This window comes from Topomyia yanbarensis, chromosome 3 (assembly GCF_030247195.1).
Source record: "Topomyia yanbarensis strain Yona2022 chromosome 3, ASM3024719v1, whole genome shotgun sequence".
Lineage (NCBI taxonomy): Eukaryota > Metazoa > Arthropoda > Insecta > Diptera > Culicidae > Topomyia > Topomyia yanbarensis.
In genome coordinates, this window is record NC_080672.1 from 165,876,364 (window position 1) to 165,895,978 (window position 19,615).

General features: G+C 38.8%; 1 protein-coding gene across 3 annotated transcripts in view; it reads right to left on the reverse strand.

The window, feature by feature from the left end:
* Nucleotides 1–347: 347 nt before the first annotated feature.
* LOC131689056 (synaptic vesicle glycoprotein 2C-like) overlaps nt 348–19,615 on the reverse strand; it is a 99,628-nt gene continuing 80,360 nt past the window's right edge. For all 3 annotated transcript variants that reach the window (XM_058973821.1, XM_058973819.1, XM_058973820.1), the window contains exons 2-6: nt 5,405–5,542; nt 2,065–2,605; nt 1,850–1,998; nt 964–1,783; nt 348–908 (exon numbers count right to left, since the gene is read on the reverse strand). In XM_058973821.1, the coding sequence (XP_058829804.1) occupies nt 725–908; nt 964–1,783; nt 1,850–1,998; nt 2,065–2,605; nt 5,405–5,441 (1,731 nt within the window). In that variant the 5' untranslated portion in view covers nt 5,442–5,542 and the 3' untranslated portion in view covers nt 348–724. The remainder of the gene's footprint in view (nt 909–963; nt 1,784–1,849; nt 1,999–2,064; nt 2,606–5,404; nt 5,543–19,615) is intronic.

Here is a 19,615-nt window from a genome sequence, read left to right on the forward strand (position 1 = left end):
TACTAACACCATTGAGGATGTTCGGGAAAAAGTTTATTTGATTGTCAAACGTAATGTATTTCTCGGTACAGCGACATAAGTTTTGTAAAAGCAACAATAGACGTTTCCCAAGGGATTCAAGGCTTTGATGGCTTAACATTTATCGACGTTTTTCAAAATCTGCGAATAAATACTCCACTTTTCAAAGAGAGTGACGACTTTTCTGAAACGTCTTGATTCAAAATTATCCGGTTCTTTCGTCTACCACGAATTTGATCCCCATAATCAACGCTGCGGGAATAGGAGTAACGAATTAATGTTCGAGTTTCTTTTTTTTGTGTTTTATTTATATTTTTATAGAACCCTAATCATCTTTCTTAACGTTTTTAAGTTTAGTTTTATTTTGCTCTATTTTATAATCTAAATAGTGGTACAAATTATAACATTTATGCACGTAGTTTCTAATAGTTATCATTTGCTTCAATCAGCAAATTTATCTTGTACAAACAATCTGCACATGGCTTAACTCTAGTGTAAATTCATCAATTGCAAGATCTATTGTGGTGATCTGAGATTTTCTGTTAGTGAAAGAATAAATGGAAAAGTGCAAAAGTAACTGTAGAATAATAGTAATAATTGGCTGCAATGCTTAATCCATGAGTTTCTTAGAAATGTTTTCAGATAAGGATAGGGACTTTTTTGTTTTAGAAGACCTAGAATATGTTTTGTACGAGTGCTGAGACGGTCAGGAGAGTGCTGTCCTCGTAGTGTTTGGTAAGAACAGACACATAAGACCACCACCAGCAAGAAGTGCCGCCACGATGAAGGTTGGAGCTGGACAGTACATATCCAGCAGTGTTGCAATCACGACGTTTCCGATGATACCTCCAAGACGTGCTGCTACCATGGAGATAGCTACACCCGTAGCTCTGCAAAAAAGTTCTTGTAATGGTCGAGCTTAATCAAACTACTACTGGAATTTACCTTAAATTGGTCGGAAATACTTCCGTAATTAAACAATCAAGCGACGCATTACCCATCGATATAACACCACTGAAAACAGCCGAAACTGCGAGATTCTGGTGCTTATTGGTAACTAAATACATCGACGCCGAACATAAACCGGCAGCCATTGTGCTGAATACAAGGAAAAACTTTCTACCGAGCTTGTCCATGCCAAGTACTGCCAATATGTTGGCAGGCAGTGCTGCAGCTACGGTAATGAGCGATTCCAGAAATACTGTACTGGGAATGTTGGCTGAGCAAACACCGATTTCGGAGTGCGAACCGTGTTGAACGACGTAATCTGTGACTACGCACACCGATGCTTTTTCCACATCCGGGTGCGCACGGGTAAACTCATCGAAGCGATTGAATAACTCAGGGAACCACATCATCAGGCCGTAGTAGCCAATATGGAAGGTAAAGTTGATCGTGATTGAAATTGTGGTGAACTTGAGAATTGGTGATACAAACAGCTGCTTGCTGTTATCCATGATGTTGAACAACATTCGTTTGTACTTGTTCTTAATTGGCTTTTTAACTTCCTCCAGTTCATTTTTCAGTTTTTCGTCTATTAGAAGTTCTTTTACGGGATACAGATCAGGCGATTTTCCAGTGTTGGTCGAATATATACCACGGAAAATGGCTAAAGCTTTTTCGGTTTTTCCCTGTGAAATCAGAAATTTGGGTGATTCTGGTAGATAGAGAAGAAGTGCAGCAACAATAAACGATGGAATCGAGCACACCATCAAAAAGATACGCCACGAGTTATAGGTAAAGCTTGGAGTGTAAATTCCGATAGCTGCAATAGAAGAGTATTCATAATATGTGTTCTCTGTAAGCCAACTCGAGATATATGGTAACTTACAACTCGGAATAATTAGCCAAGCAAGGCCGGCTACTAGCAGATTCCCGATAGTCCAGAAAGCTGCCATAAAGCTAAGCATCGAACCTCGTTTTGCTTTCGGCTGAAACTCGGCAAAGTATGACCAAATGACTGGCCCACTACCTCCCAGTCTGCAATGTTAAAATAATTTGATTACTGTTTAGGTTGATAATGAATAAAATTTTCGAAATACTTACGCGGCTCCATTTAGGAAACGGAAAACCATAAACACCTCGTATGACTGTGAGAAGGAGGAGGCAACAATGCAGAGTGCGTTCATGATTGAGATAACAATGAGCACCTTCTTTCTACCCAGCGAGTCGGCAACGCTTCCCCAAACATAGGCTCCAACCATCATACCAATGAAGATAATCGAATTGAGCCATCCTTTGGACTGAGTATTCAAATCGAGATCGCACTGAGCTGACGGCAGGATGAAGGACATCGATATGACGTCCATCTCCTCGCTGGTGCTCACGAGACCACATATTGCTAATAGGATGTAGTGAAATCTGCCATAACCAGTGAGCTCTATCGCTTGCTCGAAGTCAGCTTTGCTGGAGTAGCCTCGCTCGGGGTCGAGCGACGACTTTTCCGGTTGCTTCGAGGCAACGATTTGCAGGCCAGTCTGGTGGATATGATCCGCCTTGCTTAATTTTTCCAACGGAACCACGACGGTTTGCGGGTGCTCTTTGGAACCGACGCCGTTTGCTACTCTGTCGTCTCTTACATTGATATCTGTGGAGAACAAGGAAAATTCCGGTTAGGTAACATGTCGAAATGTTTGTGTCCGGTTCGATGTGAACGCTTGGTTATTCACACATGAATTTTGAAAATGTCACCACACTGCAAATAAAAAACCTCTGTTTCCCGAAACTTGAGCTCGAATATGAAGAATTTTAATAAGGAGGGGTCCCTTGTGGGGACACTTCGTCAGTAGGAGCGTAATATTACCTCTGTTTGACCTGTGCATGAAGAATCGGCTGTGGAATATTGTACCAATGTTTGTTCTGTTTTTCAATTAGAATTACATATATGGGTTTTTGGAAATTATAGGTAGTTTCATTCGACATGACGGTACACTTATACTCATTTGTAATTGCATTTCAGCAATTAATTCCACTAATTCAATAGTAATTCTTCAAAAGGGCTAATGAGACTTTTGTAAACAAACTTATTTCGCTCATTATTCCGCTACCGAGTTGAATTTCATGAAAAATACACATGAATCAACATCTTTATCCTTGGTAGAATCAATTTCAAATGTTTTCTGTGTTGAAATGATAACAAATTAGGAGAAATCAGCAAAACAAAAGTTTGTTTACAAATCTTATTAGCCCTATTCAAATGTTGATATGGAATTATCATGATCCACCGACAAGCCGGCATCATGATCCACCGACAAGCCGGCATCGCCCTCTATTTTCAAATTTTGCAATAGATTATGAACGGTTCATTCAAAGTTGCTGTAACTCGTACCGCTGAACAGTAATAGCAAATCAACGAGACTGAATTTATTCACATGTGTTGTTCAGAGTTCCTCCATTAAAATCTTGAACAAGACAACTATTGTTTCAAGAAATTAGACTTAAAGCTCAATTGGCAAACTAACGTTGGAAATAAATGTTCCTATTTTTTGCGTATCATTTGAACATTTGTCAGGAAAAAATGTTCAATAGTAATTTAATAATATTTAATATTGTGTTTATTCATTTGAAATGAGATATTACTTTCAGAGACATCCTATTCTGAGAAAAGAAACTAATGAAGTGAGTGTTAGCTTTAGCAGTATCAGATCAAACAAACTGCTTCCGTTCTAAACAAATATGTTTATCAATTTTTGAAATATCCGTTCTCAGAATGATGTAGGGTAGATGATCCGCTATTCACCTTACACAATTTCAATAATTACTCCTTCAATGATCAATTTTTGCTTCGAAATAGTAAAACGATGCAAAACATCAGCTAAAATTCGAAATAATGCGAACCGGTTTTTTAATAGTTATTGTATCATTTAAGCAAACGCGTTTAAGCTATTTAGCAGACACATCAAATTGTGGATTCAAATTGATAGGATAAATAAATGGTAAGAGATGAATTAGGGAGCGACTACCCTAGTTAGAAGCCTCGTCCATTCAAGAAAACGTGCAGTCGTTTCATTAGTTGGAAAATATTTCTGCAGCAGTTGCATTACTTCTTCTACCTAAAATAAACAATAAACAATGAACAACGTTTATTTGGCGCGATATGATATCTGGTTTCCGAAGCATTTTGAACATCAAATTCGCTTCTTTCGTTCTATGATAATTTTTGTTGGGGGTCGAAACATGAGATTAAACCGGATATTAGGCTTGTTCGTGATAAAATCTGGGCATTTAACCCTTTGATGCCCAACTTTTTTGAAGCGCGTATGGGATTCAATAACTATTTGTCCTTAACAATCAGGCACTCGCGCCGTTGTATTTAATGCAACACCTTCAGAAACTCTAGCGAAACCTTCTTTCAGCACCAGCGGCTGCTCATTCGGGGAGACATTCGCGCGAGTGCCGGAGGGTTAAAACCGATGGGTTCACGAAAAACCTGTTTTGGTATAAATAGGTGTTCTTCCTACAGTGCCAGAAGCTGCTCAACTTCCGATGCTCAACACAATTTCGAAAACAGTCTGACTTGATAGGTTTAATCAGTATTATTCAACAGCATTCCAAGACAACGACGATTAATTTCATTTTTGTCTGTTCACTGAAACTGTCTCCAGCGGAAATCAATCAGACTAATTACAATAGGTTTGTTCCAGTACACGGAATTCACTCCGGAGTAAACAGGAGCAAAAATGCTTGCTCCTTTTTCCTCCGGTTTGCTACGAGAAGAAGAAAAAAGAGAAGAAGAAAGTACAGGAATGATTTTCTCCGGAGTACTTCCAGTTTCTGTTGGTACCGGAACTAGGCAATAGCTCAAGCTATTGGTCTTATTTGTTTTTGTGAAGTAATCTTGGCTGAATTTGAAGTTATAGCTATTTGAAAAGGCTGTTGTTTATAGACAACATGGGCATGAATGGATCAACAGTAACAAAATTCTAAAACCAAGTGAACACCATGCTGACTGTTATACTTCTAATTAATCTACTATTTCAATTAATGGTTGGCATTATTTAGCTTATCCATCTAGCGAAAATAAGCTGGTCTGCTCAGAAATATATATTCAAAGCGCATCATGATTTTTTCAATAGTGCTGCTTGTAATACTTTTGCTTATGTTTTAAACAATTAGGCATTTTTTGTGCTTCTTCCTTTTGAAAAATAACAGTTACTATAAAACATTTCAACTATGTACTTACTGTGACAATAATTTATTACAGTTCTGTCAACTCAAATGTATTTTTCAGCTTTTGTTAGTTTAATAAATAGCAACTATTCGAAAATATAGAAATCTTTAGATAAACATCAAGCTTTTCGTACTTCGGTACTATATTATTCCTCCACTTCTTAATTACCGTTTAAGAAAAAGGGCCTTAAATATCTATCAATGCAACGATACTTACAAGTTGAATTACTGGAATCGGTTTCTCCTTCTACCATCCTATGTAGGCGTGCGGGTGTGTGTTTTTCCTTGCCTTCCGGTAAGAGTAAACGTCAATTGGACTAGTTAGGTTTTGATTTAATGAACAGCTGCTAAGAACCTGGGAAAAGCATAGAAAAAAAACTGTGATAATAAGTTTATTGCGCAATACTAGCTTCTTGCATTTTAGAATAATATCAAAAACCCCAAATTGGCAATCATTAAAGCTATTCGTTCGTGAAAGGCTGTTTAATGACAACAACATATTTCAAGCAGATAATTGTAAAGGCTGTTATTAAGGTAATTGATCGGATTGATTTGATCTGAATTTCAATAACAACAGACAAATTGGTTACATTCCACCGCTTGTAACTGTTCTGGTTAAACTGGTTTGCTAATACGGGTAAAGTTGAAAGCTAATTGACGCCAGTTAACGGAATTCTAAATACCCCAAAGTCTGACGCAATACACTAGTGTTTCGACTCGTTCTGAGTTGGCGAACGAATTGTCTATGGGTTACCTATCTAAATACTGTTATTCCAGCGATTCTATACGCACGATGACTGATAGTATAGAAAAAAGACAAATCAAAGAAAACCTTCCGCAATTCTACGCCTGCATGCAAACATGGTGTACCATGCGGCTCCATTTGCATAAAAAACTGATCATGCTTTCCTCCATCATGTTTTCAACTTGATAGGTACGTATTAGCAGTAGCGATGAGCTCACGCGACTGGCCAAGCTGTCTGTCTAGTGTTGTCGTGATAGATAGTACGATACGATCATCGCTTCGGCTTTTTCCCGCAAACAGAAGCGGTGCTAACAACAGCGAATACAGAAGTATTAGGTTGTTGCATTGTAGCCGGTTGGAAAAACAGAGGTGTTTTCTTGACCTTACTAATGAACTCGAATAATAGCTACAATGTTTTATTTGCACTATGAAAAGGTATCATTGGAAGATATACAAAGATAATGTATTAAATTCAATTATGTAGTTTGAGCGTGCTATCTGTTGGTTTTATGGTGTCGCAAAATTGTATTCTCAAGATCGAGTCTGTACGACGAATGAGCTGGTTGTGCAGGTGTAGCGAGTACTAACACCACAGATAGCAGACGTTAACGCACGATTTTAGCGCAGTGATCGATGTAATTCAGTCGAAGTGCACCTGTTAAACATGTGTGGCAATTAGTTGCGGAAATGGCATTAGAGAAATACTGATTTCCAACGTTTATCATTTTGAAAGTTTACACTGGTTTTTAAATAAAATTAGTTTGTGCCTGAATGTCTGTTATCTGTGTTCCTTGCATTGCGTAGTGAAAAATGCTAAACCATACCTGGAACACGATTATTTCACATGTTGAGCTGAACGTAGACTTCAATTTAAAAATTATGATCTTTTATTTTGATGCTACTTTTGAATGATGAGGTTTATATATGTTTTTAACGACATTTAATTAGTAAGGGACTGAAAAGTGAAGAATATTTTTCAATATTAAGAGCCATAGTACTCAAGGGAGAGCAAGGAGTTGAAGGGAAAAAGTTTAGGAATGCGTGGAAAAGGGTCATATGAGCAAGATCGGACTGAAAGTCGCCGGTAAACTCTAAGCTTGCTCATAAGACACTTTTCTAAACTTTCTTTCTTTAACTCCTTGCTCTCCCTTGAGTGCTATGGCTCTTAATATTGAAAAATTTCTTTTGTAAGAAATGTAAAACGTGATTGTGAGAGGTTCTCTCTTTGTTAAATCCTCTTGCCTCAGATGGAACAAAATCTAGTGGAGCAATTGAGATAAATTGCTCAGTTGGCGGATGAGACCAGATTGGTTTCCTCTTTACCCCCAAGGAATATGTGAAGGTGGGAGTAACACCTCGCCGCACAGCACACTTCTAGCTATACTCTGGTTAAAATACAGAAAATCTATCTTAATCAAAAAAATTGGCGGCCAGGAATATATGAGAAAAGCACAAATGTGCCAATTCAACTTTCGTCAATTTTTCTTTATTCCTCCCTTTGAACATTTTTCAGTTCCTGCATATATGTAATCAAGAACCGTCTCAGGTGGTCAATGTGGTCAAAACGACTTTTGTTAGCCATTATTGATCTGGACTGCCAAATACAAGTAATTTTGCACCCATTTTAATAAGTTTTGCATAATTTGGTATCATGGTCGTATCAGTTTATAGCCGCACTCTTCAATCCGTACCTGGAACTTCGATCGACAAATGAATTCAATGGCAGCCGATGAGAGTGTTGAACCTATCCATTGCGACTAAGTTTGTGCAAAGCGGTTCAGTTATCTCTGAGAAACGGAAGTGATATTTATGTCGGCGAACTGAGTCGAATAGTATATGACACTCGGCCCTTCGAGGCGGAATCAGCTTGTCGATTTTCAGAGTAATGGTCTCCTCTACCAACTTTCAATACCAGAAAGGAAAACATGATTGATAGGCATTTATTTTATATTAGGGACCTGACAATTATTTTGTCTATGCTAGGTATAAAAAGTTAATATAATTTTTCAGACATAAGTAGTGAATGAAAATACGGGTATCTGACGATACATGTGAGGTGATATTTGAATTAAAAGGTTAAATGAAAATTCTTCATGATTAGGATTAGGTGACAAATAAACGTTCTTTCTATTTCAGCAACCAGGAACGTGTGAATTTCAAATGAGTGACCAGGGATGTGAACGGTACCGGTAAACTACATATTTTCCGGTACATTTACATTTTCACAAGCCGTACAGCCCACTACAGCGACGCATCACTACTGCTCCTGCCAGAAAGGTAGCAGTAAAATACATTTTTGTATTGCTGCTGTACTCCGACTGTGGCGCAGTAAAGTTTGCCCTCTCGCTTTGTACACTGTTCTCTGTACATTCAAAGAGAGAGCTGCACACGAAAGCATTTATGCCCGCCGTGGCGTAAATAAACCGCATTCATTGTCGTTGTTTGTTATTAAAAATATTGAATAGATTAAAACTATTAAACTAAGGAAAGATAAGCTGTACCGCTCGCGTCTTGTGGCTATACTAAGGGTAGTATTTTTTGTCATGTTACTGGTTTGCACACAGGCTGCCGTACAGCGCTGGGCGTCCCGCAGTAGCGAACGACAGCAGCGTCGTGGGAGAAAGGAGAATGTAGGCAAAAATATTATAGCCGTAGAAAAGGTAGGCATTTTGCATCCTTGTGAGTGAGTTTCAAACTTTTTTTCGTTCAATGTGCCTTTTTCCGAATATTGATCCCCATGATGTACCCCTTTCTAAAAATTGTTTAATATCATTACCTTGTCAGAAAAAAAAATATTTTAAGTGAAACTGTTGGATAAAAACCATTAATGTACAATCAGAAACCTGTTTCTGAGTACTCCAGTAAGCATCTCAATTCTTGACACACTGAAACAATATATAATGACAGATGTCCCACGGGAATGTTAGGATAACAAGTAAAAATTTGTTTCGCATAATTTACTCCCTGTAATAGTCTAATTTACTCCTAGGGGTGAATCCACCCCCAGTTGAAAACCACTGAAGAGCAAAGCAGGGGTTGATTTCATGGGTTGTACTATTCGACCACCTGATAGCGAAGTGGTTGTCGACAGCGAAGTTGGAGGCTACATGTGCTTAGTTCCATCTTATAAGGAGCAATGAATGAACATCATGGAATTCGTAAGTTTGAGGTGGTTGAATAGAAAGCAACAACCATCAATATACATCGACGAACGTTTGAAGAATGAAGTAATGCCGTTTATTAGGTCTCACCGGTACTCCTTCAAGTTTTGGTCAGGCTTGGCGAGTTACCACTATTGTAAGAATGCGCAACAGTGGTCCGCGATAAATACAAACTCCCAAGAATTCCACTGGATAAATTGCTAAGAATGCTATTTCAATGCCCAGATATTGGGATAAAGCTACCAGTGAAGATTTCCTGCAGTTTGTCTGATGGCACGTATCACGTCCAAAGTGTTGGAAGCATGCAGTACAGCTGCACATTGACCGTTCCGATTGACATTAATAAGGTGCTACACTTTCCACACGAGAAAATTCCCTGTCAAATCATGTATTTTTTGACAAACACAGACTTCTGCTGCCTAAATTTCTTAGAGACGTTGAACATACGACAAGAAGTGAGGAAAAGGTGCTCAGGAAGCTGCCGGAAATCAGCTTTCACACAAGTCTCGTCATCAGTGCAATGCGGTTTCGTCAATAGATGAGTGTAAAGCTTTCACACTTCAACTGATTATCCCACTGTATTCTAGCATTCATCGTGATTCGGCCCCGACTTTGTGCGTGTGTAGGTCTGACTAAAGGAGCGGAGAGAAAGATCCGGATGTTTTAGGTACGAACGCAAAATTTGTTTACGCCGCGTTGACTCCATTTTCACAATATTTGCATAATTGCTAGCGAAATCTATGCATTGCAAACGTATTGTTGAAATAATTTCACCTGAAATTTCAATAGAATATAGCTAATGGAAAAGTAATTTGAAAACTATGCAATTTGATTAAGTGCACCCTTTAGATGCTAAGAGTAGCGCCTTTCACACTTGTTTACCACGATGACTAACCACTTAGCAGCTGGCATTATGTCGGTGGAATATCTGTTTATCAATTCCACATTGTTTGCATTTGTGGAACTACAATAGAGTGATATGTATCAGAAGCTGCATTGAAAAATACACTCATGTTTGTTTTTTTATTGGTCCAGATATGTATACTACTTTTATTACTGCTGTTGTAGTATTATATATGATCACCTTTTCATTACAGTTCGCAAGTTAGGCCATTACAAATCTTTTTTAAAAATTATGTCCAAGTACAATTTTTTTTCTGAAGGGGGGGGGGGCAAACAAAAAATAAATATTTATTTTAATAAACACAAATTTTTTTTTTCTTTTTACATTTTCTTTCGATTGTTCTCGTGGACGTTTCCGCAGGGTGATTTGGTATAGCGGGGTTGAGCTATTTGTTTTACTAGAAAAATTCAAGCAAACATTACTGAATCAATCAAAAGTTCACATAGGAAAGGGATGCTAAAGTTTTCGTTTTAAATAATTTTCCGAACAGTGCAATTTCTAAATTCCCAATAAAAGCTTGAAAGTTCTCTATGAACTTAATGTAAACATTTAAGAGTACATTAAGGTATTAACTTTTGGTTGCTTGAATAGTTTTCGTTCCGTTGTGGCGGCACAAGGTCCTTCATGCCTTGTGTGTACAGTCGGTCCGACTGTACACACAAGGCATGAAAATCGGTCAAAGGTTTTTCATATAAGGAAGACTGTGCAATCACTCTGAAATTCGACTTTTTAAGCTACACCCGGACTGTCGAGTGTCATATACCACTAGATTCAGTTCGTCGATATCTGAAAATGTCTGTATGTTTTATAGTATGGTTAAATAGCTTCAAAAGTGCATTGGCTCTAGGTGGGATTCACTTTTGTGCGTAACCGCTACTAATAGTCCTTACTTCTCTTCCTTCCTTTTGTTCCACGAGACTGCATCGAAGTGTTATATCGTGGGGAGGCTGATTCAGTCTTAAGACAAAATGATACATTAGAGCGGTTTAGCTCCGAACACATATCCGGCTAATCGCAGTGGTGAACTTCCGTTAGCCATTTGGCTCCCGTTTCTGTGAACCATTTAGTTCCTGTTTTCGCGAGCCATCTCAATTCCTCGTCGGAGGTTCTCCCGATACCGATGCCTGTTGCGCGAGTCATTTAGCTCCCAGTTTTGTCGCAATCTACTCGCATAGTCCATAAATCCTACTCAAAGGGCCAACCAGTACTTGGCGAGGACGGTTCGGCGATACCGGATGGAGCGTAGCTTCTGGTTCGCTGCTTCCGGTTCGTTGAAAACTCGACGACCCACCGCTGGTGCTTCACTCGACCTACTCGATCTTGTCCCTGACGGTGAAACTAGTCTGCTCACATGCTTCGGTCCAGCGATTTCCGCTGGTTCGTAGTGCCCAGTACACTGGCGCCTCAAGCAAAGCTGTGGTTGCTCTCACAGCCTTCCCCTTAACATAATCATCGTAACTTTAAAAGTTCAAGTCGATGATATATTTTCCGACCGCGCTGTCTTTCGGCTGCTAGTCATCACCAACTCTGTTTTATGATGGGCAATCGTCTCCGTGTCGAGTGTCTCCTCTTCTAGCGATTGTTCGATTACTTGGAACACCACATCATCCGTGAAGCCGAAAATCGTTATATCTCTGGGAAGGTTCAGCTTCAATACTCCATCGTACACTGCGTTCCACAGCGTCGAGTTGAGGAACGTCAGTTGTAGTTGTGATTCCCCCTTGTCTGTCTCGTAGAACAGTGTTCGGTACTGAAAGTAGCTCTATAATATCCTGCAGAGTTACTCATGCTGTACAGCGAATGGGCGATTGCTTCCCACCTAGTACTATTGAAGCATTCTTCACACCTAAGGGAACCACCACGCAAAAAAGATATCCTTATCTCTGCTGTCTCCACAGCTCCCACAACCGTTTGGATGGATTTCACTGTAGACCTGCCTATAAGGAAGCCGAATTACATGAGATGCCGTTCTCACGGTCCGCGTACTTCGTTAGCTTGTTCAGGATTACTCCTTCTCTCTAACATTACCAAGGGATATATTGACTACGCTGAAAGATTTCCATGTTGTCCCGGCATCGGAAGCAACATCAGCTTTTGTCGCTTCCAATTATCGGATCGTTTTGAACATATCCGGGCTCTTATGTATCGCTTCACTTTTATGGCTTTCGCCATCTCGATAAGCTGTTTGTTGGTAAATCGATCTTCATTTTTGTGATCATCCTCCTCACTGTACAGCGTAAATAGCTTCATGTTGTGGGGGAAAACCTTTCGATGGTGACCTCCATCTTTTCCGGGCACCTTTCAGGTGGTGCAACTGAGCCTTTTATCTTTGTTATGCCAACTTTGTAGGTCTCTCCTAAGGAAATTCGCGTTGGCTTTGTGGCAAGGCTTTCTTGTACAGCTTGACTGCTTTGTTGAGAGCGGTTCTTGCAGCTCGCTTCCCTCGAGCTTTCTGACTTCTTTTTTAATTTTAAATATATTTGACACGGCACAATGCGTGAGCACAACTGAGCCGTGGAGCGCACCTTGGGGGTCATTTGGTCCGTCTTCTCTCGCGTTTTCGTTTACGTCCATGTCATCATCGGTACTGCATTCATCTTGCTCATCGTCGGATGTTCTTATTTGTTGTTTGTGCTTACGGGTCGCTATTGTAAATCCTTCTTCATCGGTATTAGATTCCTTATTGGTGGTGTTGGTTGTTGGTTTGGAAACATTTGCTGTAATCGTTGTTACTTCGATGTTGGTAATGGCAGTTGGTTTAGTGGTACTGGGGCCGATCGTTGTTGAGTTGGTGTTTGTGAATGTCCGGTCTGCAGTCGTTGGTTTACCAACTGGTTGTGGTTTAACATACGATGATTGTATACCGGCTTTGGTCGTATCAGGTGGAATTTCTTTAGCAGTCTCTGCGCAAGGTTTCCCGTGGTGTAGCGGATGATCACAATATTGACAGGTAGGAATCTGTCCTGGGTGCGTGACTAGTGTTCGTTGAGAATATTCAACACCATGAGGTGATTTGCATGTGAAAGTCAAGTAAGAGGGAATAGGTTTTGTCGGACGCATTCTCACCACACGAACGCCGTTGCGGAGTCTTGGGAAGAAGTTCCTCCAAGTATCTTCCTTAACACTATTCACCTCTCCGTATTTTGACAGGATTTGTTTGATAGCGAAGGAACTAGTACGTGGTGCCAGGTCATGTATCTTTATTTCAATGCTGTCAACATCTATATACGTTGGGATACTGTATAAAATGTTATTACATTCGATGATGTGTTTCATGTTGTTCTGGGAGGCGAATGATTCTAACTAATATTTTTTAACATATTCAGTACCGCATGACGTAAATGGTGGAATTGCACCGCATAAAGTACCGCAAGCTACGTTGAACTTCAAGTTCACCTTCAACATTTGCTCCCCTTCATGAATTGATGGTATTACCGGATATTTCGTGTAGACAACAGCAACACAGTTTGCCCGCATCGTGATATACTTTTGCTTGGCATTATCACTCATTGTTTGTTCACGTATCACACACTAGGCAGAAGGAAACAATTTTTGCCAAGCGTCGCGCGGATAAATTTGATTACTTGCCCTGCTATTGCAGCGGAGCGATTTCTAGCTTCTGAACTGAGCGAGATGAGAAACCGAAGTGATCTCCGACTTCTTCTCCAAGCTCGGAGGCAACTTATACGTAGATCGATAATCGTCGTATTGCACCCGGCGACCGTTTCTCAGTTTCCCATCCCTTGGTATGGTCGCATTACACGCCTTTGTTAGTAGTGCCGTGAACTCGTTCGCATTTAGGTTGAAGAGGATACCCTTAAATTCAAGTTCTTCGACGGACACGTTCCTGTGAAAAATCGCTGTTTTCCATCTTCACTCGTTTATATATCTCCTACATATTCATATTCATGTGTAGTTCATAGTCCTGTTATCAATGCTGTACCAAATCGCTTGGTGGTCGCTGTGGATATATCCTCGCACACTTTTCAGTCCATCTTTCCGGTTACTCCAAGGCTACAAAAATTGACATCGATAATGGATTCCCGGTTCTTCTTGCGGTAAGTGCCGATGATACCATTATTTATAAGATCTATATTTAGTTTTGCTTGAGCATTCTTGATCGCTGATGGCCAGATAAAGTTCTTTTGATTCCAGCGTCTATCTCGAAAATTTCGCATGTTTCTGGTTCTTGGAATATTTCAGAATTAATGTCTCTTCGAGTTCTTGGAAAACGGCTTATTCGATTTTCACAAGCTTAGCCTCAAATGGAAGGTTTAGTAGCAGATTTTGATCTGATCTAGTTCATAAGAATTGCACATATGGCTGCGGATATACGGTATGAATACTACGATCCCATATGAAATTTTTAAATGTCAAAAACCTTTCGGTAAAGCTCATGTATATTGAATATTGATCCACATATAAATCTCCAGGAGTTTGATTTGAATTCAGATTGTTTCCTTATCGAAATTATTTTCGAATGCAACGATCGATTATGTCTCTATCGACTGTTGCGTTTAAAATGGAATCAATTCAGAAGTCGGTCTGTATTAGCCTTTCCATGAGATCCCGAGCAAAGTCCAACATCAAAATTACAGCAAATAGACAACATATTTTGATATCAAGCATCAAATCGAAATCTTATTTTGATATCAGTTTAAACTTTTTCAGATATAACATCATATTTTGATCTCATTTTGATGTGCTTACATTTTTAGAAAAAAATGTTTGTTTCTATTTCATCAAATTGATTACTTATTTTGTTATCAATGAAATATTTCACCATCTCAATGAGTTTTCAATTTGCTTTCATTGATAGCATGAATAGTTTTCTGTTTGATGTCAAAGTGTAATTTTTCTGCTTTCGATTTTGATCTTTTAACCGTTAAAACGACCAAAATGATAACAACCTGAGCAATCATTCCCTACTACATCACAACATCAAGTTTAGTTCTCAATTTGTTATCAGACTCTGCTCGGGATGTTTGTTTGATAATACACAGATGGGTCCTTCCTTCCGCGACCAGCAAACGTTTCATTTGGTGTTGGACTGGATCGATAATCTCATTTAAACTTCACATTTACCCGAGAATGGTCAAAATAAAAATTATCATGGGATGGTAATTTCTAAAACTACCATAATAGTTTTCAGTTACGAAAAGCAAAACTCTATGGAAGCTATTGTTGTTCTATAAAACGTGATAGTTTTTTGAATTCTGGTTAATTTAAAAAAATTATTTGCCCCCTGATTTTTTTCAGCGATTTTGAAGGGGGGGGTGACATAATTTTTAAAAAATATTTGTAATGGCCTTAGAGTAGCGTCTGCTCTCTATTTGAAGGTAAAAAGGTTCAAGGTGGAAATTGAAGCACTCGATTTCATTTTTGACAACGCTAAAATACTGGGACATATTTCGCCGCGTAATCAAGGAAGTTGTTTGGAACCCTGACTAGTAATATTGATTAAGTATTAATTAGGGTGCAGTAACACTTTAGTGCGCCTTAGGCTGGGTGCTTCAGTCATAATGGATTCTACGGGATAGTAGAAAGCTTGTACCAATTCAGCATATACCGTGTATCTATGCTAGGAATTGGTGTGGAGTCTGTTCAAATAGAAGGTCAAGCTCCGTGACGAGATGTAGTACCAAGTTTTCGTTTAGCTAGAGAAGCGTTGTTAGCGTTGAAAAGCTGATAGATTTGTTATTTCGAACTACTATTCAATGTGCTTCCATGTAAGTCTATATGTGCAGATTTAGCGGTACATGCAGTACGATTGCTATTGTTCCACACATATGTATCTGTTCAGTTAGACATTATATGGAGTTGGTTGAACACGGTTGATCCCAATATCGTAAAACTAGTAAAATCAGAGAGAGAGAGAGGAATACGGAATTTATAGACGCCAAGTAAAAAGCGTGAGATATGGTAACATGGTTCGCCAAAACTAGAAATTTGAAATACTTTCCTTCATTTGGATAAAACTGTACGTGACCAATACTACTTGTTCTATTAATATGTGGTAGCACAATCAATTTGTTTTCAGTATTTAGAGTTGGTGTATGGTTTACATCCGTGACGAAACACCATCTCATATTACCAGTTCTACTTACTTTACTATACTGTTCATACCGATAATAGATTTCGCGCATCATATAAAATATCAGAGTCAACAAAAAACATAAAAGTGCTTCCACGAGCGGAACAAAGCGAATTGATTCGCTCGAAATCCGACGATAAACATTGCATTCATCAACAAGATAAACCATTTCTGTTGACAAACCTGGAGATATTTTTATAACATTTGTTTACCGACGCAGTTTAGCTCAATTAATTTGTCTTCATACTTCCGGACGAAAATAGTGTAGAGGCATGACAACAACATATTCGGGAATCAATACATCCTATGTGAATTTCGGTGTGTAATAATTTTAACTGGTCACGCTGTGGTTTGTGACACCACCTACGTTTTCAACCTTTTCTTTTTTTTAGCACACGGCATTTTGTATTGGTTTGCTAAGCCGAATCACTGTTTCGATTTCATTAGTTCTCATCTGCTTAAAATGAATTCCTTCCCTTGTGGCACGTCAAGCTTGACTAGTGGTTTAATCAGGAGCACAAATAGTGTCGTCATTTCGCTAGCATCAATCCGGCGCTATCTAAGTTCTGGCACAAAGTTAGTGTCGGATTCTGATGAGACAAAGTCGAAACGCAAATGTCATACCTAATTTAAATTAAAGTTATAAGTAAAAGTGTAATGATCACACGTGAGCAACTTATCAAAATAAAGGTACAAGTTTCCGAAAAATGAGGGGAACGTGCCAATCGGACCAATTTAGTTTAATGCTTTAGAATAGAACATCATAAAGCAACCAAACGTTCCGCATTACATAAAAAAGTGAATTTCGAGTTCGATAAGTTCATGGTAACTTCCAATGTAGTGCCGCTGCTGCCGAAGGTTTAAACATAGTTCTCAGCTCAACAGCAGCACGTTACTAATGTGCTAACCACACAGATGAACTATGCCAAAAAATATTCCACTTTGGTCAGTTAGAGAGTTTGATGTGTACCCCATCAACGCGCCATAGTCGGTGGTAAGTCAGACCAGAACCGGAGTAAGTGACATTGTATCGATTTCGAGAATAACGTGTTTAAAGTTTGAAGTGCAGCATACTGCACGTTATATTTCGAAAAGAATTTTTACCATCATTCTTGATTATAGCATATTCCAAATGTAGCACAAGCTTATCTATCATCTCATATTTGGAGATTTTCTACTTAGTCCGGTCTGACTTACCCCTTTCTTGGCCAACTTTTTCTATATCCTATTTTTCCTTAGAAGTTTTGGGGTTATGAAACACGAACAACCTGTTTTGATCAAGATATGTGCTTCTTTCGCAGTGCTAAAAGCTACTCACTTTTTACATTTCAATGCTCAAAACAATTTTCCTAGAATATTAACAACATTCTAATTGCATCGAAAAGATAGTCGAAGACAGTTTTAATTGATAGGCTTTAGTTTTCAATAATATTGCAAGACAACGGAATTATATCAAAATTTAATTTTTCATCTGTAACTGAAACTGTCCTTGGCAACACTGCTTCAACGGAATCCAATAAATTGTATAGCAATAATTTCAGTTCTACGGAAAATTCTAACAACTGTGAGTGCTCAAATGAAAGGCGATAGCTTCAGTTATCAAGCTTACATGTTTTGTAGACAAATCTCCTGGAAACCAAAAGTTACAGCTGTTTAAAGTTATGGACACCATAAGCGGGAAGGGTTAACGCCAACCACATGTCTTTCAAACGATGTAGCAGTACGAATTCTGGTTTACCCGCAACAGTTTCTGGGATCATCCATTCATGAAGTAGAAGGTAATTCAATAAAACCATATTTATTTCCAATAATTTTAATTTAGTTGCAACAAAGTAATTGTTTAAAATGGAGACGGACATAGTGTAGTTAGTAAATCGATAGTCTTGTACGCAGCTCCCCTGGGTTCGATTCCCAACCTCGCACATAGGGTCGGAAGTTTTTCATAGGAGATTTTTCTAATCCGAAAAAGAGTCGAAGGTTAAACCTCTATAGTAGAAAGTAAAAAAAATAAAAGAAGAACAATATTTTTTTTCCAAATAATAAATGGATTTTACTGAATTCAGTGAATAAATTTGTCTCCCGTCCAATAATTTTTTTTTGTTGAATGTAATTCATTTTTTAATTAAACTTACACAACATTTTCTGCGTGATGATGTTAAGATCCTGTCCCTTCCAGGGAGGATTTTTGGTGTTAGGACGATCGCAATACTGGCTTTCCAATTGTGCTTTACGATTACAATAGGAAACAAAGTCTATCGTATTACGGCCGAAGGATAAAATGAATGAAGTACCAAGACCTTTCAGTGAGTTTTTCGCACATACGAGTGCCAAATAACATGTTCAACTATTCTGATATACATAATTATCGAACAAAATATTTAAAAGACTCAACCTACTCGTTGTAGGCTATCCAGGTTAATGAAATACATTAAAAACAAAACTTTGTTTAGTTTTTGTTTGTTTCAGAGGCAACAAAATATCCATGGAATGTGCTTCTAGAGTGTAAAATGCCTTTTGACAGCCTATGATGAGTAACGGAGTTAGTAAATAAGGTTTGCGCGGGTGACGTAAAATCAATTAACACGGTTAGTCACGTGCTTACCGGTGAATGGCCCCACAATGTCAACAACTAGGATCTCCAAAGGAATGGAAGGTCGCGTCATGCGAGTTCTAGTCTTGTGCTGTGAGTTCAACAAACTAACAAATTTTATGAACAAATCACGTTCTTCCTAAAGATGATAAATGCGATGTCCCAATCAGAGTAGCTTGAATACCGCGACGCTTGCAAACAGTGCATGCATCGAATCCGCGATGGAACCTGTTTGTGTTCGTGTATATACGACCAGTTTCGCCAGGATTTAACAATGTTTATATTTTTTCGAAATAATCGTTTCCGGCAATCTTTTGTTTATTTGTTTGTTTGTAGAAAAGTAACGGAGTTCGTGTATGATGTCCGCTCGCGTTCCAAGATGCACTCTCTCAGTGCAAACCAGCACCGATGCTTCCACTTCCAGTTAGGTAACTCGCAAAATTGGATGATGGTTTAATTAGACGGTGATTTAGCAATTGTAATTAGTTTACGACGGTTCATCAACAAATGCTCGCTGGAATAATGCGTAGCAATAGTGGAATGGCTTGGAAGCACAAACCGGTAATAAGCCAGAATCGCAGTCCGTGATTATATGGCAGTATAGTTCGACAATAGCGACAAGGTCAAGTTTGTGAAATAAATTGAGAAAGCGTCTGATGCGTGACGGTGCTGGATGAAGGTTTGCACTTTATTAATATTGTGTGGAGGTGTGAGCTCAGAACCAGTACATACCGTCATACGGCTAAAAAGTTTCATTAGCAAGTGCGAATAGTTGTTATAGTAAACTAGTTTTTGGGAAAACGAAGCGTGACCGATGAATTAGTCAGAAAAAAAACCGGATACGCCCTGCCTTGATGCAGTATACGTATGAATATGGATGTGAGAAAATACGTTAACAGAACAGTAGGAAGAACAATAAAGAATAATAAATTTT